The following is a 19,176-nucleotide window of genomic DNA, read 5'->3' as shown; positions in this document are numbered from 1 at the left end:
GAGGTCCCTTAGACCACTCGGGTGAACAGGCATCCCAAATGAAGGACTTTTTCAGGTGCAATCACACACTTACCCCAAAGATGGCAGTTCTTTAGGATCTCTGCTAAAAGACCACAGTATGGGCGGTGGATGAGAGTAAGGGTTTTCATGTGTTAGCCTCCACATCACGGGGGCCTTGGATTTGAATGCTGCCTCTGCTCCTAGCCCTAAGAAGCTACTAGCTTATTTCCCAGCTGTTTAACTTAACAGTTTAATTTCCCAGTTGTTTCTTCTGGATTGGTAAATAGGTACATTGCAAACGTGGCTTTACATACAGTCTTTCTTCTCTCGTTTCTTATATTCTCCTGGACTTTGGTCTAGTTCCTAGCTATCATGTTAGTTTTGCTACTTTTCAAGAAAGATTTATTTTTTTCCACGTTTCCATCCATTTTCAGTTGTCCTCAGTAGGCTAGGTCAGAATTACATAGTCTGCCATTATCAGAAGAAAGTGCTTCCAGTGATGCTATGACTGATTTAATTCTCATGATACCATGTGGGACAGCCGGGGAGATTAGTATTATAGTCCTATCAAGGAGAAGAAAACCAGAAGCTTAAAAGGTTTGGTTGCCTAGCAGCGGGCTATGGATTCATGTGCATATGCTCATGGGGCCTTCTGGGCCAAGATGCACCAGACAGAGAGGACTGTCCCCCTCAAAGAGCTTAGGAACCAGTTGGGAGAACAGAAATTTTTAAAAAGAGGAAAATAACCAAAAAGAGAGCAATACAATAATGTAATAATGTCAAAAGGCAATCCCTAATACTTTCAGGGACAAAGGAGTAGGGCCAGAGATTCAGGGGAGACACACTTTGGGAGTGGGCCTTTCTTGTACTGACAGAGACTGGGCATTTGAGCCAAGGCCGCTGCAGTGACTTGGATTGAGGGAGAGAAGAACCAAGACTGGGCATTTGAGCCAAGGCCGCTGCAGTGACCTGGATCGAGGGAGAGAAGAACCAAGACACAGAACCCAAAGCTTTGTGTCTAGGAGGTAGACACATAAAGCAACACTCATAAATGTATACTTAACTGCACTGGACAATGTACAGTTAAAAAATTCATCTTTGTGCACCCAGACAGACAACGCCCCTCCTTCAGCCCTCCTGCTGGCACTCCGACGAAGATTCAACACCTCACCTCCAAATCCCCATCATCGATGAACCTAGACGGACACCACTTCTTTGCCATCGTCTCCCTTCTTTTTCGTTCCCTTTCCATTCTAGTTTAAATATCTTGCTTCATTTTTCATTACCAATTGATACTAACCTGTCCTTGATGACCCCTTCAGGGGTCCTGAGGAGGTTCTACAGCCAAGGTGAAGTTGGGTGCTATAGCGGAAGGATTGTCCGGTGAAGTCAAAGCCTGGCCTACGGTCTGTCAGTGTGATCTAGAATTAATCCGTTCGTCCCGCGTTAAGTCTCTGAGTTGATAAACTCTATGTTGTACGAGCCCCTCTCTGACGCAGCCCCGCCCAACTAGAATATGAAGCGATCCTCAAGTGTAATATGACATTTTCCAGGAGCCACATTCAATAAAAACAGGTTAAAGTAATTTTCCTAGTGTATTTTATGAAATCCAATATAACCAAAACATCGCTTCACATAAAAATTAAGTATTCTAGGGAGAAGGGGGGTGGGGTTATGGACATTGGGGAGGGTATGTGCTTTGGTGAGTGCTGTGAAGTGTGTAAATCTGGTGATTCACAGACCTGTACCCCTGGGGATAAAAATATATGTTTATATAAAAAATAAAAAATTTAAAAAATTATTAAAAAAAAAAACACCTGAAAAAAAAATTAAGTATTCTACATTTGAAGTAAATCTCAACTTGGACTAGCCGTGTTTCGAGGGCTCCACAGCTGTAGTAACAGCTACCATTAGCGAACAGTGTAGCAGGAAGGGATTATGTAAAGGAGATTAAAAAAAAAAAATCTAAGCTTTTTCTCATCTAGGAGTATTCCTGCACTTTTCGATCTCAAATTTCAAAAACAGTGACCTCATTTTTGTCCGTGGTTGTGCTGACCTTGTTCCCACAGCATTTGAGAAAATCATGCCAATCTTGTTGGCTATTCAGGGAGTATCTCTTCAAAATATGAATTAAAGGGTACATATGCTCTTTTGTGTAAAAGCCAAAGACAAAACCTCAAAACCTAAGTGAAAACCAAAGAAAATGTAAAAGCCAGCCTTTTCTGACCGACCTCTCTGGCCTTCCTCAAGTTGTCTACGTTGTTCGAACGTGCCATAGGAGAGACGACTCCGTCTGGCCTGCTCTCCTCATCTCAAAACCAGACAGAAACTCTATAGGATGGAATTTAAAAGATGGAACCCGAACACAAGGGCTCTGTGTGGAATCGAGGGACTGGGGACTGCCTTCCTTGATCCTCTTCCTGCCTCTGCCCCTTTTACTCAGCTTGCCTGTGGTCTAATGAGTCTTAGTTTTTTGAACCCGAAGGATTCTCAATGGTGAAAAAGAGAATGCCCGTTTTGTAGTACTAGGAGAACCACACAAATGCCCAGGATGTGCCTGGCACGTGGTGGCATGCAATAAGAGAGGTGGCCCCTTGGCACGGGAGGAACCTTGCTACGACTACTTGACCTATTACTACCTCTGTAATAGGTCAACTCAAATGATGAAAGCAAAGTACATGGTACCTACACATGTCGACTCCCTTTCCCTTCCTTTGAATTATTCGTCTATTTGCTAAGCCCTTTTTGAAGCCAGGGACCTGTGGTAGACACAGATATGTTCTACTGGAATGCTACCCTTGGACCCTCTTTACTATTTCTCCACCTTTTACCCCCTAGTCCTGTATCTCTTTATCTCCGTCTCTCAGTGCTTGCCTCTAATGGGTCATACTGGGTCATACTCCGAAAACCTCTCTGCCTAGCGTTAGCATACAAAGCGATATGAAAGTCCCGCTCCCTCCCTCGAGTCTGGGCAACCTCTGCAGTGTCACTGACACTCCAAAGCCCCCCTATAGCAACAGGCTGAGGCTGGAACTTCACCTAAGATCAGGCTCTTGCTTGCTTTCTCCTTGGCTATCCTATTTCCCTCCCTTCTTCCCCTGTTTCTCCTTAGAGCCCATCCTGAAGAAATCAGCACCCAAACCCCTTGTCTTTTTATCTGCTGGAGAACCAGATCTACGGCAAGGTGTCCCATGGTTTCCACATCTGTAGCCCCCGCCTGGCACTGCTGCTGTTCAGTACCTGGGTTTTTGTGTGGTTCAGGTTGGTTTTTTAATTCAAATGGATATTTACAGTGAGGTGCTATGAGTCAGCCCACGCAGGACGCTGGAAAGAGCAGGGGCTTTACCTAGAGTGGCCAACTGCTTGAAGTGAAGGCAAGCACTAGGCTGGCCCAGAAGGTCCAGCCGGTGGTACAGCAGCTTGCTGCTGGGGACAGTGTTGAGGTTCTTCAGTTGTTTGACAGGTATTTCCGGTTGTATCACCACAATACAGAGAATAAAGGAAGTGTCTTGTACCTGGAAAAGTCAATAAAAAATTTCAAACACAGAAAATAAAGGTTCCTAGGGATAGTGACTTTGCCTACATTATTTTTTGCTCTCTGGATCTCTGTCCCACATAGAAATATATTCCACGAGGAAGTGAAAGCCACGAAGATGGGGTGACAAACTATCTCTGGCAAAAGGTTACATTGTCTATTTTCTGTTTTCCTTTCTGATTAAGGGAAGTGAATGTATGTAACAGAAAATCATGGAGCTAATGAAGGGGTTAGAATGGAGTCCCTCTGAAACAGCAACCCCACACCTCTTTTGCTTTCTTAGGTGAACAGATCCAAGCCAGAACATGGCAGAACACAGCACTTACTTCTGCTTGGGTTTGAAACGCATTTTAAAATACAGAGTTGGTTTTTGCAATGAGTATTCCGAGAACTGACTGTTTTGAAAGCCAATTATGAATATACACATGCAGCTCATACAGAATCTGGTTTATTCATGTATTCCTGACTAACGCTTTCTCCCTTCCTGGTTGGAGATGAACAGGATCTCAGACTCATGAAAAATATGAATCCCATGGCTCCTTCACAAAGCCTGCCTGCCTTGTCATTTCAGACCACAGTAGGCAAACATGCTATAGCTTAGCCTAATTTATTAAACTCATATGTACAAACAGGAGTACTTCCAAGTTCACTTTGCTCTTTGAAACAGATGCTTAAACGAACTTATGGGGAAGAGTGTCCACCAAAGAATTAAAACAAAACAAAACAACAAAAAACAAGGCAACCTACATAATTCTAGATCCTTAAATTAAAAATACAAGATAGCAGGGACACCTGAGTGGCTCAGTCAGTTTAAACATCCACCTTCAGCTCAGTCCTGACCCTAGAGTCCTGGGATCGAGTCTAGCACTGGGCTGCCGGGAGCCTGCTTCTCCCTCTGCCTGCCGCTCTCCCTGCTTGTGTTCTCTTTCTCTGACAAATAAATAAATAAAATCTTTAAAAAAAAAAAAGAAGAGAAAAGAAATACAACACAGCCAAACTTCTGTAAGTCCATTATATAAGGAGATAGGCAGATTCTGCCTAAGAGATGGTAGATCAATGAAGGGAAAGTGTGGTAACTAGCTAACTTAAAACTAAAGGACAGTGAGAACTAAAGCAGCCCAAAGGATTTACTTCATGATCAAGGGGAAATTTTTAAGTAGGCAGGTTAGAGTTAAGTGTAATTTAGGATTTATGAAGATAGTTGCAGAATCTTTTTCAACACAGGAGAAATTTGCATCTCTGTGGGATTGCTTTCAAGGACTGCTGCCAAGGATATTCAGTTAGATTAGCAAATTTAGTTCTTTTTCCCCACCTGCCTTCCCCTCCATTAGAAAATGCCAGCATCCTGTAGTGGCACTTACGATTTCCCCTCTCCCCATCTCTCATAGCCAATGCCTTTGTTCCTAGGAACCAAGAGAAAAAAACTTTGCCAGAGTGACCAGAATATAATTGTAGAATAGGGTCTATTCTGTAGAAGAAAAATTAAAAGGTCCCCTAAGCATCTGAAAGCAATACTTCAGAAACAGTTCCTCACTGGAAAGGAAAACGGATTTCAATACAGGTCTTTTTATCATGTTATTAGTTGGGAAAAAAAAAAAGTCTTTGCATTAAGGAACCAGAATATTTCTAGAAGGGCTCTCCATGATTGGGGAGTGTTTTTTTTTTTTTTTTCCCCACTGATGGCCCTTGGGATTCATGTTTTGAAGTGAGCCCTGCCTGTGTCACACAGGAACACGGTAATACCTTCTGAAGTCAATGCTTTCTTCTTTGTCAGCGTGCAGCCTCCTCAAACGCTCAAAGATGGACTTGGGCTGCACAGTGACAGAGTAGTAATCTCTTAATGCTGCCAACATAATCTCTCACATTCTATTTAGATTAATTCAGTGAAATAATCCATCAGTATCTGCTGTATCTATGGACGCTAAGCAGTTTAAATAATCATTCTCAACATAAGCTAAATCTACTTGAATTACATTTAGTAGAAGAATCCATTTTATTCCTGAAGACAAGAGGAGTATCTGCTTCCCCACTTCTAAAAGTAACAAAAAAGAACTTAAAATTGTGTGTTCATATTTGCTGGGTAACCAGGCAAGCCTCTCTGTAACTTCTACCTCATTGTTTATTACCTCTTTAATTTTTCACTTAGTAGTGATATTCTTGACAACTTTGGAGCTCTGAGAAGGCTAACTACATGATCATATCCATTTGGCTACACAGAATGGCCAGAATTTATCAAGACCACTGATGAAAATCTTAAGATAATACTTCTTTCCAAAATGTTAATACTAGGTTTATTCACTGTGCAAAAAAGGTCTTAAAAGTGTTCCTATCTCCTTCTTTCTCTTTATTTTCTTGAGGATTTTATTTTTAAGCACTCTCCACACACGGGGCTCAAACTCACAACCCCGAGATCAAGAGTTGCATGCTCCATCCACCAACTGAGCCAGCCAGGTGCCCTATCCTTAAGGGAGATATTTTCTTGGGATGCAACTGAGTTGCTTTCAATCAGAACATACTAGAGGTAAACAACCTCCAATTTCAAATATAAAAGTATTTTTCAATGAAATATTTTGGGGGTGTGGCTTAACCCTTCTGATACGAAAATTAATTCATCTTTATGTTAAAATGTATAAAAAGAAGGGTAGATGAAGCAATCTTCTTTAAAAAAAAAAATCCTGAAAATGAACGGAACGAGTTTCAAAATAGAGTGACCACTTTCAGATCTGTGATACCAAACAATTAAAAAGATCAGTAGCATCAGGCTTGTAGATTATGAATTTCTCAAGAGATTTCATTTATTATTTTGTTTGCTTATTTCCCTTGTAGAAATCAATGTTGCTATAATGCTTTAAGAAAAGAAACAAGAAGAAGAAGAAGAAAAAAAAGAATGGAATAAGGTCGGAGGAGAATCCTATCTACAGGCATGCTGGTTTCTTCGAATTCCTGTCATTTTTGGCCAGACACACTGGATTGAGTGATCTGTCCGTATCCACCACTGGACTGGACGCTCTCTGGGGACAGAGAAAGTATCATTCCTCCTTATCCTTCGTAGCTCACTGGGAATGGTCAGTAAGTCACTCTTCAAGGGATGACTAGATAGATCCACTTGGAATCCATGGGTTAAACACCAGATATGGCCAAGGAAGAGAACCTCTAATATGACTGCGTTTTAAATTTAGCGATTAAAACTGATGATCAAACAATCAGTCTGCTCTGCTTTTGGCCAATTACAGTATGATGGGTCCCGTAACAGCATTTCTTTTTAGCGGGGTAGAGGGTGTGAAGGGCAGTAACATGAATAATGTTGGCAGTGTGGGCTTGAACCTCGACTCCTCGACACCTGCTATCTGAAAGAGACTCATTAAAGGACACCAAAGAAGTGGGGCCACAGACGGTCACTTAACTGTCCATCTGCTGGTGGTGAATATGAATAATCCAGATTCTAATCGGAAAGTTTCTTTGCCTTGGATAATGTCAAAAGAGGGCATTTATGCTTTCATATTTCCCTTTCAACCGCTAACTGCCACAATCTGAGTGTAAAATGATAAAAAAACAAAATAAGAAACAAAAAACAAAAACCACCACCACCACCACCACAACAAAAGATCACCTCATTGGATATAATCTAAAGGTATATTGATAGGAGGACTATTCAGAGAAGTTTGGTCCATCAGTGCAGTGCCACACAACCCAGCCAGTAAACGTGCATGCACAAGCCCAACTAGAGCTGCCTGTGTAGGAACACAGAATGTTCTGGAAAGTGATAGAAATGGCAGCTTCTGGGGAATGGTCAAGGGTAAGAGACAGGGAAAGGTAAAGTTTACTTTTTCCTTGGTATCCTTTTACACAGTTTAATTATGACACATGAACGATGATTGGTTTTACCCACAAAATAGGAAAAATAACATTCCAGGGCATCGTCCTTTTCCCTATCACTTGAACACTGATTAGCAACGTGATCAGACCCAAGTGGCCCGGAATTCTCGCACAGATAGCAATGCACTCCCTGGCTCCTCAGGCGAGGTGTCCCGCAACTCACCATCTTCCAGGCATAGCTCACATTGTAGGCCTCCTTTCCAGTGGCTCGCAGCTTGTTTATATGCCAAGACAGGGATGAGTTCACAGGGACTGCGATGATCTGACTACCCAGAGGGAGGCTGCATTGGCAACAGAATGAAATACTTCAGGCAAAAGATAAAATTAAGCACTTAATTAAAGGCAAGGAAGAAGCTGTGAGTCAATGACCACCTCCTGATTTTGAAAAGCAATGAAGCTCATCACTTTTGAAAGAAATAATGTGAAATTTTAAATTTTGTAAAAGCATGATGTCAGCTCAGCACTAAAGTATTCCTGCTCTCTTCCCCTGCCCCCCCCCCCCACCAAATTCTAATTCTTTCCAGAGACAAACTTCTCTGGAATCGCTGTCATTAATTTATAACCAATGAGCACAAAGACCCGTTTCTCTATAGGTTACCATCTGCCAAAATAATGTATCACGGTTGGAAAAAATCCAATCTGTTTTTTGTTTCAAAAGAAAACGCTGTATATGATTGTGCTGTCAACGTGGAATGGACACTATTTTGCCAAGCTATTTTTTGGCACACTGGAAAGCTGGTCCTCAACTTAACCTTTTATTTTGCCAACATTTTTCAATTTAGTATAACTGGAGTTTTTCTTAAATGAGGTAATATATATCTGATTTTACAATTAATGGCAATGTGAACATAGAATCTGATTTACAAGACATTTTCCCTAAGTAATAGTTTTAAGAGACCATTCCTGTTGTTATACAAAGTAAATAAAATTTTAGCTACTGTTTCTATGAAAAATTTACTGAGTATACTTTTAATAACATTAATTAACATACTTTTTTTTTAAGATTTTATCCATTCATTTGACAGAGAGATCACAAGTAGGCAGAGAGGCAGGCAGAGAGAGGGAGGAGGAAGCAGGCTCCCTGCTGAGCAGAGAGCTGGATGTGGGGCTCGATCCCAGGACCCCGGGATCATGACCTGAGCTGAAGGCAGAGGCTTTAGCTCACTGAGCCAACCATGCACCCCTATATACTTTTTAAAAAAGATTTTATTTATTTATTTGACAGAGAGAGAGAGAGAGGTGAGAGAGGGAACACGAGCAGGGGGAGTGGGAGAGGGAGAAGCAGGCTTCCTCGTGAGCACTGAGCCTGATGTGGGGCTGGATCCCAGGACCCTGGGATCGTGACCCGAGCTGAAGGCAGATGCTTAACAACTGAACCACCCAGGAGCCCCTAATTCATATACTTCTTTTATATCATATAATAAAAACTCATATTTTACCTCAAAAGTTCTTATTTTTTTTCAGGAAAAAACCCAAAATACTACAACTTTCACGTTTTCCTTACCTTAGGATATTTTGCCGAACCAACTCAAATTTTGGGATATTTTCATAATGAATGATGTCAGTATGAAGTGGGGGTTCTGATAGTAAATATGGCCTGGTAAGAGATGGGTGCATAAGTGTATACCCTGAAATAAGAGAACAAAAACACATGCTATGGGAAACATGCTGTAGGAAGTACAGATACTAATATAAGTGCCCATCATACATTTGAAATGCGGGATACTCTGTATGCAACATCTCAGGAAGTAACTCACCCATCCAATAAAAATGGAACTTGTTTTATGTGTTCTTGTGTAAAACTCTTGAAGTGTAGAAAGATGCCTTAAATCATGGAACAACTGTCTAATCAAGAATATCCTGGAGGTACTGGTCATTGGGTTTTGTTTTATAAAAATGTTCTAATCGATTACATAAACCTAATGCCAGTGAATATAAAGATAACAGTATAGAAAAATAAACTCCAAAGGATCATATTATGTGTCATTCAATCCTCAAGACTAATTTCTTGATGTTGAAATAACTGTTACCTACTCCTTAGCACAAAATAGAAACAAAGACGTTTTGTTTGGTTTGTTTTTTAGAGAGACAGAATCTTAAACACGCTCCCTGCCTATGTGGAGCTCCATCTCAGAACCCTGAGATCACCACCTGAGCCAAAATCAAGAATCGAATGTTGAACGGACTGAGCCACCCACGTGCCCCTAGAAACAAATGCCTCATGTTTAGATTCATTCTGCCATCTTTATGGTTTCCACTACACAGGAGCAGTTCTAGTCACAGTAATTTTCTATAAATATTCTAATCTTCCTAACTTTGTTAGTATCAGAATATCTACAGATTATTTTCTTCAGGTTACAAAAAAGGTCATTCTTTCCCATGATTGTTAGCAGATTACCTTTGTCATCTATGAGAAAAGTATAGGAAGCCAAAGAATCTTGGTAATACGTAACGTCTTCAAGGATGTAAGCCAAGTTCACGTCCACGCCTACGATTCCCAGAAGTAGGTTTCCAAAATAACAGGGTTTACTTACAGTCATTATCAAACCTATGGGTTAAAAAACAAAACAATCGGAAGGATAGCAGAGAAGGCGCTGGACAAAGGCTGGAGCTGTGCTCTAGTGAGTCATGAAGGCTACGATCGGCCATCTCAGTTCTGCTTGGAAGAGGTGACCTGTGTGATCCAGGAGCCAACCCCTGCCTCTGCAGACAGCATTATGTGAACAAGTCTGCGGGGCAAGGGGAGTCTTTTGTGGGGTTCGGATACCCCAGTTAATCTTGGAAACAACTTAGACATTTTCCACTATTTCTTCACCTAAGAGGATAATGACCTTCCAGATCAGTGCAAAACACCAGCAGTACTTACTTCATGATTCTGTTCCCTCAGCTGGGGAAGACTCAACAGAAGGTGAAAAGGCCATGGGACAAGGACACTGAAAACTTGGGTTCTAGCCTCACTGTGCCCCTTTATGTACTGTAAATAAAACATGGGCATAACTCTGTGGAGCCCAGGTTTCCACATCTGCTTAGGGGACACAGTGGAAACTGCTTTACTGATTTTTAGGGGGCAGATAGACAAAAAGAGCTTATTCCACTAATATAATCCACCAGAAGACAAGATGAAGTGAAAAAACCTGGGAAGGTAGAGAATCTAGTAAGATCTGACTGATTATAACTCCAAGCAGCTCGAGGAGACACTAAGTTTCCAAAGCACTGTATTTTGAGTCACGTGGGTTGTAAGGTCCTCCACTTTAACCTAAAGGGCTAGACAGTAGATACTTTAGGCTTCCTGGCCAGTTTCAGTTGCACATACTTTAAAAAAAAAAAAAAAAAAGAAAAGAAAAAAAAGGCTTTGGAAATATAAATGGCATTCTCAGCTCACAGACCATACAAAAACAGTAAGATAATCAGGGCAGGGAAAAGCAAAGGCAAAGAAAATGTACAAGAGGAGAGAGTGTGAGCAGTGGGGTCAGTGCGTGGCCCTGTGCGTCCGGACCACTGGGCTCTCCTCCTGAGGTAAGGGGAGCCGCCTCTCTGAATACTCCCTTCATGGGTCAGAGACAAAAAGAACTCTAGCACCCCCAGCAGTGCCACAATCCTATGGTACTACATAAAACCAGAAATAAAAAGAAGGCTGGTTCCTCTCCATTTTACACTTGTATTTTCCTGCTCTCAACGGCAGGTTCACACCCTAGTGGCATATTAGAAAGCCGTTCTTCTATCAACTCCCAGGAAAGGGACAGGGATACTTGAAGATCCCTGCAAAGCACAGACTTCCACAGAGAAACTCATGTGAGGTCCACTCAAAGTATTACTGAACGTGCTGGGGTTGCAAAGGCCAGTGAAACGTACCACTGGGCAGGAAGAAGTGCGTACAACACTGAAAAACTGTGAGAAGTTATACCCAGTTTTAAGTTTTGAGGATGTAAGATACAGCGTGGTGACTATAGTTCACAACACTGTATCACTTATTTGAAAGTGGCTAAGAGTTCTTAAAAAGTTCTCATGACAAAAAAAAATTTTTTTTTTTTAACTATGTGAGGTGATGAATGTTAACTAAGCTTACTGTGGTGATCACGTCACAATATATATGTATCATGATGTTGTACACCTAAAATGAATGCCATGTTTTCTGTCAGTTATAAAATCAGTGAAACAGGAAATAAGAAAAGCTGTATGCTCTCTATTATAATTTCAAATGTATTCTTCAGGCAGTCAACACAAGGTTTCAAACATGTACCTTAAGGAGGTTTTTGCTCAGGTATCCCTGGAAAAATGGGTTATAAATGATGGGAGGAATGCTCGAGGGCTGGCACACAGACAGAGGTCATGACCTACATGCCATGCTCCCCTGGACTTGTGTCTAAGATTAAAGCTGTTTTCATAAGGCAGTGAAATACAACAGAAAGACTCTGAGACCATACGCTCACTTCAGATTTCTTTGGCTATGTTGAGAACAAGCCTGAAAAAAAACCCCACAATCTTATTTCTCAATTATCAATTTGGACGGAAGCCTCTTCATTCCACTGTGGCAAATAAAGTATGCTAAGCTCTTGCTACACTTAATGAAATCCCTAAATGCCCTCTCTACCTTAACCCAAAGCACACAAATTTACTTGTTGAAAGAAGTACGTCCAGTTACCAATACTTTCATCTGTGGGGGTTCTGAACGAGAGCCATGTAAACATGGGGTTCCCCAGGCTCAGGATGCCCATGCTGGGGAGTTAGAGGAGATGCTGTCCACCTATTCCGGGAACTGAGAAGACCAACATGAAAGGCACATTCTAGTAGGGGTTTGGGACAGACCAGGAAAGCAGTCACTGAAATACACCGCAGAGGATTCAGAAAACAGGCCCTAAGGATGGGCCTATTTTTTGGGAAGCACCAGCCAACGAGGAACCAAAGATTTGCCCACAATTTAACTGAAAGCTTTTATTGTGACTCTCGGGGTGGCAGAGGTGAATTTTAGAAAAGGTCCTACTCTACCTGATATCACAAATAGTAACAGGATTTGACTGCATAAGCCCCCGAAGCTTGTACAGGATTTGGTTTCCACATCTGCCTTTTTTCCTCTGACACAATATTAACATGATTCATTGATCCGTCTTTCTCTTATCAGACTTCCACGCTTGCTGAGGGTGGGATGTGTGCCTTACCCATCACTGCCTGACACAAGGCTTGGCTGGCACTCAATACCGTGGGCTAGATGCATAAAAGGTCACTTGCATTTCAAGCTCGACCTTTCCCTATGAAAGGAAATAACTTTATCTGCACGTGGGAGTTTCTATCCTATCCCTGTCTGTGGGCTCTGCCAGAATTTGGAAGGATAAAAAAACAGACATGTATCAGAGGTTACCATATTTCTTCCTTATGGGGGGAAAAAAATGCCTACCTAATTTCTAGAAAACCTACTCTTTAGGCCTGTTACTTTTTACACGTAAGTTTGCTCAGGATATCTGTCTTTGTGAGAGTTCCTAGTTATTGGGACATAAAAACAGGATCCCATGTGGTAATAGTGTCTATCTGGCTAGTCAGCACCTTCCTTTTCATCCTGTCAGAGAAGAAAGGGAAGCATGTTGGGAAGGGATAAACAAGATGATGAGGAGGGCATGAAGGCGGCTGTACTTTTCCTGAGCATACAGGCCGGCCGCTACTCTAGGTGCTTCACGTACATTCAGGCATGTTCTCTTCATGACTGCCTTGACGGGAATGGCCTTCCCATTTCATAGATCACGAAAGATAATCATGTGAAGGTTAAAACACTTTCCCCAGCATCGTATTATGAGTCACTTGTCCTAATAACCTGAAAGATATATTATACGAAAAACATGACTATATTTTGAACAGGTGACCAAACAGGAATGAATGAATGAGATTCAATGAATGATCAAGGACAACAATTTAAGGGGTCGAGTGGGGCTTGAAAACCTCTTACGCCAAATCTGTACTGTCCGACCACACCATGCTGCTTTAGCCTTCAGGCTGAATCTTAATCGCTTCTGAGATCTACTGTCTGCTCTGCAAAGTCACTCTTTTGTTCCAGTTCAACAGCTTTTGGATTCTGGGGACTCCTCAGTAAGCCCTCACAGCAAGCAAACCCATTATGTTGACCGAGGCTAAGGCAATGTGGAAAAAATTGGGCTGGGGGTTTCTGTTCTAAAATACATTCCTAACGGATGGATGGCAGAGGGCTGTGCCACCATCTGACCAGAGACCGGGGGTGGGGGGTTGCAGGCGGTAGGGAGGGACACTGTTCCCCTTGCTTGTTCAGACCTTCTAACACTCACAGGCCAAGTGCTGAACACCATTTAGAAGTTCTTGCCTTGATGGACTCATGTCCATTTCTTTCCCCCTTACTTGAATAGGAAGTTTTCCCCAGACTCACCATCTCCCATCTCATCAGAGAAGGGAAGGCTAAAGACGGCTTCATCGATCATCCGGTTGGGAAGGTTGGTATAGAACCTGCCAACTGTGGTCTCCAGGTTACTCAGTTGGTTCAGCACCATCATGCTTCCCTTAATCACAGGCAAGGCTGTCCGATCCAGCACACCGTACTTCCCTGAGTTCTGTTCAGCTAGATCTCTCAGAAAAGCCAGCTCTTTCAAGCCAGTCACCCCATCTGAAATGGAAAGCCAAAGGTAGACAGTGTAAACCAAAATGGTACATGTCTACACAATAACCAGGCCAGTTAGGTTTAATAAGGGCACGGAAATCTTGCAATGCCAAAGGGGACTTGCAGAGTCAACCTGGACCCAGGAAACAGCTACCAGATTTTGCTGAGGAACAAAGCATGAGGCAGAGTCTTTCCTCAAACAATCAAGAGGGCAAAGGGATTCTTCAAAAGGCAATGATGAAAACCACACGCGTTAAAAATAAAGAAGCCCCATTTGGCCACGATATGCTTTCCCCTTAAAAGTTTAATTTTTCTGCCTTTAATATTTGAAAGCAAAGGTAGTGATTAAGAAATCTGCATTTAAAGTAGATGAAGTTGTAAGAGTTTTAAAGGATAGAGGTTTATCATTCCATTTCTTACCTCTTCGCCTATTAAACACTTGCCAAAGTCACATGGAACTAAATGGAAGAATTAGGTATTGCATTTAGTGATGCCTCCAAACCCTGTGTCTTTAAGCTCATTTTAATTACAAATGCTTTCATGCTTGATACTGTTAGGACAGTACTGGATTTGATTTATTTAATGTGTATTTTCTACGTTTAGGGGGTTTTAAAAACTTTGTAAAAGATTTAAGCATACTGGGATGTATTGTTCTACAACATCTGTAATCTATAGCATAAAAATAAATTTAATAAACCTTTTCAAAAATTTCGGTTTGCTATTGTTGGAACACAGTCAAAAGGATTAGTAACTGATCCCATATGGGTGCCATTGTAAACAAATTCAAATGATTTCAGTCACTACTGAGATTTTACCAATGAGTTTTAAATAGGTTCTGCCTCATGTTCTTCAACTATATAGTCTTAAAACAAAACAAAACAAAACAAAACAAAACTGAAGAGTTCCTGGTTCACCCACCCTATTTGATTCTATCATTTCTAACTAAGGAGTGTGTATACTTCTAGCCTTGGAAGTCCATTTCTAAAGTCATACGTGGACCTAATGGATTTAATTTCCTTCTTAACATACTATTTAGATAACTTGGATTTTGCAGGAACAATGATGCTAAGAGGAGTGGGAGATTCCAGAGTTAAAAGGAGAGGAGAGGAGTGGTACATTCCAGAGTTAAAAAACAAAAACAAAAACAAAAACACACACACACACAGACACACCAAAAACAAAAGGCATGATGATGGATCCTGGGCCTTACGCCCTTTTGAAACGCACAGAAGTGGATGATAAAAGGAGACAACTCAAAGTGCTGAACACTTTCCCTTTCTTTGTCATGTACTTTTTGACTCTCTCAAATGTAAAAGACAAGTAACAAATGGGAACAACTAATGAGGCAAAGAAGCACCATGGGATGGAGGGTTATCAAAGCTTGCATATTTTATGTACGATTCATGACAGGAATGGCCAAGGTGACAGTGGGACGGCCGATGGTAAGTATGGTAGATGGTTCTATCACCAGCACCGTCCTTCCGGAGACTCCATCTCCCAGAACCTTTCCCCTCTCCGTTTCTAGTTTAAAGGTGGTCAAAATGGAACTACTACAGATTTGAGAGGTGAAACAGACACGAAGGGACCAGAATGTTCCAGTTTGTCTTACCCTTCCCCAATGGGCATTCAGTTCCTTTTCTCAGCTGCTGGCTGCCTTGCTCCACAAGGGCAACCCTAGGCTCATCGCAGATGTTCCAGTGAGAGTCCACAGGGGTATGGCAGCCACGAAGAGCCAACGAACTTCTTATGCAGACCTCCTATGGGGTCTTCAATGTTCCTACTTTCAGACATCCCCATAAACTCCAACTCATTCACCCACACCACAGCTGGTTACTAAATGCTGGGTTGTTGACTCCTCTTTCTGGATCTTTACTCTTCCCGTTTTCTCCTCAGTTGTGGACACTCTAATTCTGGTAATAGATTCATGACATGAAAATTCTCACAGCGGCTCTGCCTCCCTATCTGAAGCCTGACTGACAGAGTAAGAATGTGTCAACCTTAATGAACAATGCTCAAAGAAAGCATCTGGAGAGGGAAACCAGCAGTGAGGATGTTGTGTCTAGCTAGATTAAAGGGAAAAGAGAGATAAGGGTGGTCAGAGGGAAGGAACCGGAAGTTTTAAAAGACTGGAATTATCAGGGGCTTAGCAGGTACACAAGATTCTCTAGGATGAAGATTCAGGGCCACTGGAGAGATGGCTGACAGTGGGGAAGCTTCTTTACTCAGTATCAGTGGGGGCAGACCTTCAAATCTAAATTTGGAAAATAAGGGATCACTTCCTTTCATGTTTTCTTTACCTGGACTATTGCTCTCAATTCATCTGCCTTGTCTATCTTTTTCAAGGAGTCACCAGCTTCTGGAGAACAGGACCTCAGTGCACTCTTATGTTACACACTGTAGACTTGCTTGACCAACTTTATTTTTCTTCCCTTCCTGTCTCCTCCTTCCCAAGCCAAAGAAGCTAAACCACAGGGAAAAGGTGTAAATGGCACCCAGGGGGTAACGCTGCAAGGTATGAGCCCCTGGTAAAGAGACCATCCTTGCTCAGCCCTGGGGTTCCATGTTCAGAACACAAAGAGAACGAAGACACGGTTCATGTCTCGGAAGCTCAGGCGTGTAAAGCGGAGGGAGAAGGAGAAAAGCATTTGAGCCCGTCACTCAGTATCAGGGATGACATGCTTAACAGAAGCAGGAACGCTCTGGGGGACAGGGAATCCTGACATACTGAAGAGAGAGCTGGTCCTGGACCAGAGCGAGAGAGTAGCAGCTCTGCCTTTGAGGTATACCGAGACAGGAAATCACGCACACTTTAATTCACTCCTTTGATCGGCTGGGAGGACCTGTTCTTGAGCAGGTCTGGGGTCAGGAACCTTTAACACGTTCCATCTCGTTTATTTAGTATCGTGGCAACTCTAGGTATGTTTTATGATTTTCTTTTTTACAAACAGAACTGAAGCCTCAAGAGACTCCGTAACTCACCATAAGTCACACAGCTCATTGATAGAGACTGGAACTCAGAAGCTCTAGAACTTCACCTGAGGTCTCCCACCGAGAGCCCACAAAACACCTGGGAAGAGAATCATGCTGAACCAGAGATTCCTGGACTTCGCCTAAGCAGGTCTGAATAAAAATCCAATGGTACTGCCTGGGAGTCTGCATTTAAAAAATAATCTCCAGGGATACCTGGGTGGTTCAGTGGGTAAAGCCTCTGCCTTCGACTTGGGTCATGGTCTCAGGGTCCTGTGATTGAGCCCCATGTCCCACTCCCTCAGCAGGGAGCCTGCTTTCTCCTCTCTCTCTACCCGTTGCTCTGCCTGCTTGTGATCTCTCTCTGTCAAATAAATAGATAAAATCTTAAAAAAATTAAAAAAAAGTAATCCAAGTCATCCAAGTAATCCTTAGTTCATTAAAATGAGTAATCCAAAATAAGTAATAAATTGGGCGCCTGGGTGGCTCAGTGGGTTAAGCCACTGCCTTCGGCTCAGGTCATGATCTCAGGGTGCTGGGATCGAGTCCCGCATCGGGCTCTCTGCTCAGCAGGGAGCCTGCTTCCCTTCCTCTCTCTCTGCCTGCCTCTCTGCCTACTTGTGATCTCTCTCTGTCAAATAAATAAATAAAATCTTAAAACAAAAAAAAAGTAATAAATAAATAAATAAATAAAATAAAAAGTAATAAAATAAGTAATCCAAGTAATCCTTAGCTCATTAAAATGAGAACCACTGTCTCTCTAGCCACTTGGGTCTGCATGAGACAAATAAAAGACCATTGATGGGAAGAGCTCCTGGGTCAAGACATGACTGCTTAAAAACAAGAGAATACGGTCATCCTGAGCATTGAGGCTCAGGGGTCTGAAGGAGACACTCTAGAGGAAGAGTGATATGCATTAGAGGTGAAGAGACAGGACAGGGCAGAAAAGCTAGAACACTGGACCCACAGTCAGACTGGACAACATGTTGGAGAGCAGAAGGGAAAAAACCGAGTACTTCCTCAGCTTTGCCAATTTACTAAACCCTTTCACAAACTGATTTAAAAGCAACAAAATCAGCCTTCAGGAGTACCTAGAGAGTGATGCCCACTACCCTGGGTGTTTCCTGCACATTGGGGCCAGTCTTCGTGAAAGCCCTGTCAGGTAGGTAATTCTTATCTCCATTATACAGTTAAGGAAGCTGAGGGGGAGAAAGCAGCAGAAGAGGCTTCAGGTGGTGATTCTGCAGAGAAATGTGATATTCACTGGCTTGGGTATACAGAAGAATCTAGGTCAGTACTTTGGCTTCCTGAAGCTTAAATCAATGAGTTCAGTTAATAACCTCCACGTAGTATCAAAATCCAAGAATATGAAGAACTGATGGGGGAAAAAAAAAATGGAGCAGTACAGAATCCTCTGCAAGCCCACTTCACCGGAGAAGGTTTAGAAATGAGCAGCTGGCTGGACAGAGAGATGAATAGAGACAACCTACACATGCCCTGAATACGAACGTCAGGGAGAGAAAGGCTTGGGCAGGAAACAGCTTGGTGGCCTCTCTTCGTACACCCTTCTTCAAAGCACGCGCTGTTAGGGTTCCTTTTCATTTTTTTCTGAAAGCAGCATGCACTTAGAGAGAACTTTCATCTGAAAGAAAAATCTCCAAACACTACCTACCATTCATGAGGGCATAGGTGAGAATCATTACAGAGTTGTTTAGAAAGCTATTTTCTTCATTGATGACACGGAGCGTCGCCTTTTTATCTTCCTCCGAGGAGTCCTTTGATGTAATGCCAGCTGACAGGTAAATTATGACCATGTCTGTATCTAAACAAAAACATACAAATTGAATGTTACGTTGGATTCCAGCTGAAGGCAGCAGTTCCGTTTCCTTTTCATTTCCTTTGGACTTTCCGGCCTTGAGGACCTGCCTGGCCCGGCATTCGGACTCCTTCCCATTTGAGGCTGGGGCTTTCATCTCCCTGCCTCTGCGTCCCTTCCATCCTGGCCTTTGTGGGCAATGAGGCCTCATTTACCCAGTGTCAGCTGAAGAGATGTTCCTAATAAATTTACCAGATAAAAGAAGATTTCCTTTAGGCACTCACGGTGTGGTAAATTTAGCCATCCAAGATGGAGTGCTCTCTTGCCTTTCGAAACAGAGGATTCAGGACCTGATTTATCCTTTCCTCA

General features: G+C 42.3%; 1 protein-coding gene across 1 annotated transcript in view; it reads right to left on the bottom strand.

Annotated features, from left to right (window-relative positions):
• The window catches only part of CACHD1 (cache domain containing 1), a 205,604-nt gene that overhangs the window by 30,183 nt on the left and 156,245 nt on the right, over positions 1–19,176 (bottom strand). The window contains exons 8-13 of the mRNA XM_045064669.1: positions 18,664–18,813; positions 13,797–14,030; positions 9,810–9,959; positions 8,916–9,039; positions 7,575–7,692; positions 3,347–3,515 (exon numbers count right to left, since the gene is read on the bottom strand). Coding sequence (XP_044920604.1) covers positions 3,347–3,515; positions 7,575–7,692; positions 8,916–9,039; positions 9,810–9,959; positions 13,797–14,030; positions 18,664–18,813 — 945 coding nt within the window. The remainder of the gene's footprint in view (positions 1–3,346; positions 3,516–7,574; positions 7,693–8,915; positions 9,040–9,809; positions 9,960–13,796; positions 14,031–18,663; positions 18,814–19,176) is intronic.

Source organism: Mustela putorius, unplaced genomic scaffold (assembly GCF_011764305.1).
Source record: "Mustela putorius furo isolate JIRA1106 unplaced genomic scaffold, ASM1176430v1.1 tig00003853_pilon_pilon_pilon, whole genome shotgun sequence".
Classification (NCBI taxonomy): Eukaryota; Metazoa; Chordata; class Mammalia; order Carnivora; family Mustelidae; genus Mustela; species Mustela putorius.
This window is presented reverse-complemented; position numbering and strand designations above follow the sequence as displayed.